Genomic DNA, 8,086 nt, shown 5'->3' with positions numbered 1-8,086 from the left:
TACCTCTCAGGTCCGATCCTGCAAATCCTCATTTACATGAGCTGTTGTTACTCAAGACAACTGTCCATTGAGTAAGGGTAACTACTTCCTTGAGTAAGAATTACCCTTGCTAGTAAGGCTTTTCAGAATAGGTTTATCCAGCCAATGTACACCATGGATCATTATTTTTTTAAGTCATTAAACTAACGTTGAGAATTGGGCAATGCTGGATGAAGTTGGTTCTTTAGGGAAGTCATCTGTATGCGAAATTCTTTAATTTACCAGATATTACACTATATTTCAGTTTTCAAAGCTGTAGAACCCATTGATTCTTTGCTGTATAGTTTAATCTACTTCTCTCCACCACTACACCCTTCCCCCCCTCCCTCCAGGAGCTTTTGTGTGTTTGATGGTTTGTTAAATTCACGTCTCTATTTTAAAAATAATTTAAAATAGGGTTTAGAAAAGGACAACACTTATTAGGATATCATTCTCCTAAAACACAGAACATGGCGTTCTATTCCTCTGGCCTGTTAAATATCATTAAACCCTTATGGCCTGTTTACTTTTATTTATCTTGGGTAAACAGAAGAAAATAAATATATGAAAAGATCAGTATTTTTCAGAAAACCATGAGCTGTCTACTCTTTTTCAAATATTTAGTTTAATTCTGACTGCTTTCAAAAATAGCACACACGACCAAGCTGAAAAATGTTTTTTGAACCGCTATCATGCACTTTGAATCTTTTCGCCGGGAGGGAGGGGAAGACAAGTAAGATGCAAAATAAATGTTGGAGCTGCTCTCTGGCTGTTTGGGGAGTATAGCATGTGTGCACATATGATGAACTACAATGACAACCACTGGGACTGAAAAACAATTGTGATGCTTTGCTTCTTTGGGCTGCAGATTCTGGTGCACGGTGTCTTGTAAAGCAGATAGCTATACACTTATTTCATTCAGAGAAGGTGAAGACGCTGCTGCTGAATTGCGCCCTCCGTAGGATTCCTCCTGCTGGCACAGATCATCCGCTGAGCTTTATATGACAAAATGCCATGTACTCAGTTCCAGTATATTATTAAGAGACTTTTCTCGTCTCTTGCTCTTCTTGCTCATCCAGTTCGAAGAGACTTAACCAGTGGATGCAGCAGCCTAACTTATTGCATTATTCCTGCAATATAATAAGAGACGAAAAGCATGTGAAAAGTCAAAGCCATGCTCAGCTTTGTATGCACCAAGATATTTTACTTACAGTGAGCTAGTACATATCCGTCTGTTTATAATTTAGATGAAGATGCCCGCCTGACTTGCGACCATTTTAGTAGTTAAATCAGTGACATATCAGGAAAGATGAATTTTAAAAACAAAGTATTACTTTTTTTAAAAAAATGCAGTGTATCACTTATGTTTATGACAGGAAAAGTACTGAGCTAAGATATCTTTTTTAAAAATCAATTTTAGCTACAGAGATTTCATATCCGCTGGTCAGAAAGAAAAAGACTATTGCAAATCAAACTATTATAGGTGGGTTTGTATAAGTACTTACATTTAAGAACACACATACTGCATTTGCTCTCAAATAGACTTTATAACTTATATATAAAGAAGTACTGGAAATTCGTATTTAAAATCCAGTTCCGCTCTTAACTTTAGCGAGTCTTTTATATAGAAATAATGAAGGAGCAATGATGTTAGCTTTGTGGACTGATATTCAGATTAGTATCTCGAGAATCTTTTATTACTTTTTCTCTGCCTCATGTTTTCCGTTTCTTTCATCACTTGAGATGTTATCGGGACAATAGTAGCGGTTCACCACAAACTTTCACAATTACAACGCATCCAGAATTATATTAAAACTCTCCTAGAGCATTGCAATTAAGCACAATTTAACAGTGGGGGGAGGAGATTTAGAAACAAATATACCCATTTGTTCTCTGCAGGGCTATATCCTCCTCATAAACCAAAAATACTTAACTCAAAAGTAGCAAAATGTTAAAGAAAATCACTAGACTGGATTCACTGCAACATTCAAACAGTATTTTTAATCTATCTGCTTCGACATTGGCATATTATACACACAGTCATTTTTTACGTGTAAAATGCCAGTATGGTACATACATTGTTTCCTTGAAATACTGAAAATTCGAGCACACCATTTTCAGTATCCTGACTTTAAATATAAAAAGTTTTAAACTCTTGAATAAGACTGCATATACAGTTTTACACCCAGATACATATCAATGCAAATACTTATATTTATATCAACTATGCATTTAATTTTTATCGTTATTTGTACATATTTGGTTAAACTCTATATTCCTCGATTGGACAACATATGTATGTATTGGGATTCATTGTTCTGTGAGTTTTCACACCACAACAATCCTCTCTTTGTTTCAATTGGCCTTTTCTCCTGCCTGTGTCAATGCAAATTTTAACTCGAAAGACAGTTCTTGATTTCATTATTGTAGAGCAGAAACAAGCTAAACAGACTGAGCATGGTGCCAACAAACGTAAATATCGCATTCTTCTTTTTTACATTCCTTATCGTTTCTTTGCGTCAAATATATTGCATTATAGCCATAGTGAAAACTAGAAAGCAGTCCCTGAATACGCTGGTGTAATGTAACAGCTCTTATTTAAATCCGCTTTTAGTCCTCGGAATAATAATACACAGAAAGAAGCATTTGTTTGTTGTTTTCTCCCAAAGTGCATACTCTCTGTTGCTTAACCAAATATATCTTAATCTTCAGAGTATCATACTGAGCATTTGCAGCAATTGGATTTGAGTTTCTTCTCGGCTCCTTGCAAACTCCTGCATCTCTATCTCTCTTTCTTAATTTACGACTCACCAGCTCCCGTTGACACAGTTTTTCCACACTGACTATATTGTAGTATTGCATTCTAATATATACCAAAACACTCTATTCAGTAGCCAAGACACCTAGGGTGAGTATTTGATATTTCACAGCTATTTAGTAATATTCTGCTCCATTTGAAGATGACAGCAATTTCTTGGCGCAAGTCTCGCCTCCAAGTTACCAGTTTCCCTGTGAATTACAAGCTGAGATTCATTTTCCTGTTATAATGTGTTCAAGATTACAAAACCAAAATAGCTAAATATCTACTAGATTTCCTCCTCCTGACTGTTAAACAAAACTTTAACTATTCCTTTTCGATAACTAAACCTGCTTTCCACAGATGCCTGTTTTTTATTGGTGAGGGAGGAATGCAGAGAGATATTTATATATTTGTTAGTAAAAACTAGAAAATAAGCTCAGAACATGCTGTAAAAATATTCGGTTACTTACCAATCAGGCTAGTTAAACAAGCATGCAACTGATTTCAGGCATATAACTGGTTCGGATGAATAGATGTCGTGGCATGTACATTAACTTAGCAAGCTGGAAGAGAATCATTTGATTTGTTTTTATTGCTCTTATTTAAAAGCAACTCATTCTTTGAAAACCATCTCCCTGACCATATTGTTTGCTTATTGTAGAAGTCAGTTGCTATAAAGTCAGATCCTATAGTTTTGTACTTGAAACTCATGTCCAATGAGTAGCCATAATAACTGCATTTCTCTCGGCGTGAAAACGTATTGCTAGTGAGCTCTTTGTGTGCATTAACTAGCAATAAGCTAAAGTATTTCTGGTGTATGTATATCGCCATTGGTTAATCGGCAAGTGACTCCTGAAGCTGTTTTTATGTTTTCCTCTGCTAGTTCCACACAAACACTTTGAAAAGCAATAACTGAACTGACCGTGTCGCTATTTTTTTCCATCAAAATTCTCGGCGACATACTGTACCTGGGTTGAAATGATCCAATATTTTGGTTTAATGAGTTTATTTAGAAAGAAGATTTTGCCGAACAGCATCTGCTAAACACTTGCATTAACCTCTGCCTCCACGATAAAAGTTTTTTCCTCCCTTGTTTTAATTATATTAGGGGTATGAAGGGCCAGCCAATCCTAAAAGAGGAGCTCGGCAATTAGCAACGCGAACATCAAAAAGTTTTATTGAGGAGCGCCGAGGGCCCCGCCCCTGCCGCCCGGGATTGGCGGAGGAAGCCTCTGACGACATATATTAACACGAGCTGCCCGAAAGATGTAGCTGTACATGGAGATCGTGCTGGGAAATTGTGCCTGTGCCCCGCGCAGCGCCAAGCCTGGGGGAATCGCCGCCACCTTTCTCCTCTGCATCGCCACCAGCTGGGGCGGGATTCGAGCTGCTTGCGGGCCAGCGGGCTGCCCGGTGCCCCAGCCCCCGAGCGAGCAGGAGAGGGGCAGGCCAGGCGGATGGATGCGCTCGGCTCCCAGTGAGCAGCCTCCGGCCAAGGGGGAGCGGAACGTTACCAGAGCCTTTCATGCCCAAGGCCAGCGCCGGAGCCCGACAGCGCGGGGGCGCTGCTGTGAGGCCGGGGCGGCGTTGCGTTTTCAAACCCCCCGCGGCGGGAGGCAGACGGGGGCCGGGCGGCGGAGGAGGCAGCGCGGGGCTCCAGCCGTTTGTCGGCGTCGCGCCGCAGCGCCAGGCCCCCCCCCCCCCCCCACCCTCCCCCCCCCCGCGCGGAGGAGACGCGCCGCATGAGCGGCCGGGGGCCCTCGCCTGGCCGCCGGGGCCGGGTGCGCGCTGGCTCTGAGCGTGACTCTGGCAGCGCCCTATGGGACGGCGGCTGTGATAGGCCGCTGAGAAAGGCGGGGGGCGGCGCGCAGCGAAGGCGGGTGTGAGGCAGCGGGCCGGGAGGGGGCAGGCTTGGTCCCGGGGCGGGGGTGGGGTGCGCGAGGGCTCGGGGATGAGTTTGGTGGGGGGCTTCCCCCACCACCCCGTGGTGCACCATGAGGGCTACCCCTTCGCCGCCGCCGCAGCCGCCGCCGCCGCCAGCCGCTGCGGCCACGAGGAGAATCCCTACTTCCACGGCTGGCTCATCAGCAGCCACCCGGAGATGTCGCCCCCCGACTACAGCATGGCCCTGTCCTACAGCCCCGAGTACGCCAGCGGCGCGCCGGGCATCGACCACTCCCACTACGGCGGGGGGCCGCCGGGCAGCGGGCCGCCCGGGCTCGGGGGGCCGCGGCCGGTGAAGCGCCGGGGCACGGCTAACCGCAAGGAGAGGCGCAGGACTCAGAGCATCAACAGCGCCTTCGCCGAGCTGCGGGAGTGCATCCCCAATGTGCCCGCCGACACCAAGCTGTCCAAGATCAAAACCCTCCGCCTGGCCACCAGCTACATCGCCTACCTCATGGACCTGCTAGCCAAGGACGATCAGAACGGGGAGGCGGAGGCCTTCAAGGCAGAGATCAAGAAGACAGACGTGAAGGAGGAGAAGAGGAAGAAAGAGCTGGTCAGTACATCCACAGGGGGGAGGCTGTTGTTGTTGTTTGCGAGGGATTACTCTGGGCTCGTCCTTTCTTCCGGATGTGTTGGGCACAGCTGGCTTGGGGAGCGGCTGCTAGGTCAGCCAGGCTCCGTTCCAGATCACACAGAATGGATCCCAAATTAAATACATCATGGTGTTACACAGCACACACACGCCCCAATATACTAGCGCTGCGTGTAGGAAAGTTGATGTAGGTAACATATGCTGTGTGCCTTAGTTAATGGATGTGAATGAATGTTTATGATATATGGTGTGTACATGTACGCGTACCTATCATCTGCATAAATGGATGTACCCATAATAATATGTGTTATCACTAATAAAGGGAAGTGAAGACTCAGTTCACTTCGGTGCAGGAGCTGTTCCAAGTGACCGGGGGTGATTTTAAAACTTAAATGTATTGGGGTGGGAAACTGGCATCTGCTGTGTGATAGAAATATTTCAGAATTGATATAGCTTGCAGCAAAATCGGGTGTAGGCTCAGATGTAATAGTTAAACCATTCCTTGCAGCTGCACACGAATGTCTTAATCATAAAATATGGTTTTGTAATACTTTATTTTATATTAGCATCCCTTCAGTACCTCCTCTACTTCATTCCCCCCACAGTGTTGTTTGAATTGCAATTACTAACAATAATTCTGGCTTGTCCACAAGCAACCTTTCATAAAGCAGAAGCACCCTGCAATCTGTTGAAATAAAAGAAATTCTGCTCATAGGCAAGGCATGTACCACTTGAATTTAACTCCAGCACAGTTTTGAACGCTTGACAAATAATGCACAGCCCCACAGGTTCACAGTAGATTAGTCTTGATTGTGATTTATGCTTTTGTTGTTGGGTTTTGGGTTGGTTTTTTTGTTTTGTTTTTTTTCTTTTCTTTTAATTTAAGGCGAAGTGATTTTTTTATGTGGATGTTAACTCTTGGTGTAGGCCTAATGGTTTATTCAGGCAAAATTCCCACTGATTTCAATAGGGATTTGACTTCAATGAACACAACAGGATCGAGCCTTATATGAATGGATATGCACTTCTCATAATATGTTGACAATGATGTTATTTAGTGGTATGCTGACGTTAGTTAGAATGTTCATCGTTGACCTACTTGTTATTCGGGTCTTCTTATAAGTTAATGTTCCACTGAAACCTCAAGTGTGTGTGTGTGTATACCATATGAGATATAAATGTAATTTATATTTGAAATAAAATATACACTCCTGAGATCTGAGCGGGGAGGGCCGCTTAACCCTGAAGAAGCCCACAATGAGAAGCAGGCTGTGATTATTCTGGCTGTTGCTGTAGGTGGTTTTTTAACCCGAAGAAGCTTTGTTTACGTTTGGAAATGAGCCGCTCTTGCCGCGATCGGTGTAAAATAACAGCACAGTCGCTATTTTGCAAAGAATTAAACATATAAACTAGTGTGTGGGGGGGGGTTACAATACCCGCAGCTTTCTACGAAAAGCCAGTAAACGGGCGTTTGTTTGTCAAGCTTTCTAGCCGAAAGTTTGTCCTGTAGCTTGGAGGCCTCTGCAGGACCCTGCATAGATCTTTGTCGATTTCTATCGCCAGCTTTGGATTTCCCTCTTCTGAGGAGGAAAAAGACAAGGAATGGGTGGCGCAGGTTACAAAAGGTAAAGGAAAATAATGTCTAAACTTCTGCTTTGTTTCTCTCTTTTTTTGCACGCTATCTTCCCAGAATGAAATATTGAAAAGCACAGTTAGCAGCAACGATAAGAAAACCAAAGGGAGGACTGGCTGGCCGCAACATGTCTGGGCTTTGGAGCTCAAGCAATGAGCGCTGCAAGACTGAAGAACTCAAGGAAGTCTCCTAGACTCATTAGAGAGATTTGATCTGAGGACTTTTTGTATTTGGAATCATCCAGTTTATTTATGTGCAATTTCTCCCCCACCCCCCAAAATGTGGATATTCGAAGAAAAGCATTCCATATTTTAATACGAAGAGGAAACTCCAGCTTGGTAAGGGGTAATGTCGTCTCAATAGTTTCGTGAATGTTATTTCTCTGTTTGTATAGAACACACGGGGAAAAATAGAAAAGAAAGGGGGGAAAAGACTCCCTGGCATTAGTGTGTATGTGAAGTGTATCTTTAATACTTGGCCTTTTGGATATAAATATTCATGGGATTATAAAATTATATTTCAACAGAAACAGTTGCACCAATGTTTCAGTTGGCTTGGTATTTACTATGGTAATTTTGTTGTGGTCGTTCAGTATTTGAAAATGTTTTCAGCAGCTATTTGTTATGTGCACTTCCGTCCTTAAGGGAGGAAAAAGTGGAGTTTAATTAATATTGAAGGTGTAAACGTTGTAAGTATTCAATAAACCACTGTGTGTGTTTTTTACAAAAAAAATCTTTTTATGTTTTATACCTCAAATGTTTTAAATAACAACGTTGTTATAGTTTTCATAATATTTAAGATATTCGGAAGTAAACTAAATTATAAAGATTGCCTCTAAGTTTATTTTTAAGCAAGTCATCGAGTGAAAAGAGGGGGCGGGAAAGGATCTTACCAGCAGTGCGCGTGTTAAAGGGAAAAAATACAGTTACTCTAAATATGAATTCCTTGTAGTGTTTTCCAGGCATGAGATTTAATGCTAACGGGAAATGGACATAGGTACAAAAGTGGATCAAATCAGAATGACTGATATGCATGTTTTCCTAAGAAAGACAACATTCCTATATTAATCAGAGTTCTCGAATCACGAGTCACTTGA

At 42.8% G+C, this 8,086-nt stretch overlaps 1 protein-coding gene across 1 annotated transcript; it reads left to right on the top strand.

Annotated features, from left to right (window-relative positions):
• The first annotated feature begins 4,769 nt into the window (after window positions 1-4,769).
• On the top strand, window positions 4,770-7,665 carry HAND2 (heart and neural crest derivatives expressed 2). The gene is made up of 2 exons (XM_032780171.1): window positions 4,770-5,318; window positions 7,048-7,665. The coding sequence occupies exons 1-2, from the start codon at window positions 4,770-4,772 to the stop codon at window positions 7,144-7,146; spliced, it is 648 nt and encodes a 215-aa protein (XP_032636062.1). The 3' UTR covers window positions 7,147-7,665.
• Window positions 7,666-8,086: the final 421 nt, after the last annotated feature.

The sequence above is a fragment of the Chelonoidis abingdonii genome, chromosome 5, assembly GCF_003597395.2.
Source record: "Chelonoidis abingdonii isolate Lonesome George chromosome 5, CheloAbing_2.0, whole genome shotgun sequence".
Classification (NCBI taxonomy): Eukaryota; Metazoa; Chordata; order Testudines; family Testudinidae; genus Chelonoidis; species Chelonoidis abingdonii.
The sequence above is the reverse complement of the archived record's forward strand: the minus strand, read 5'-3'. Positions and strand labels throughout refer to the sequence as shown.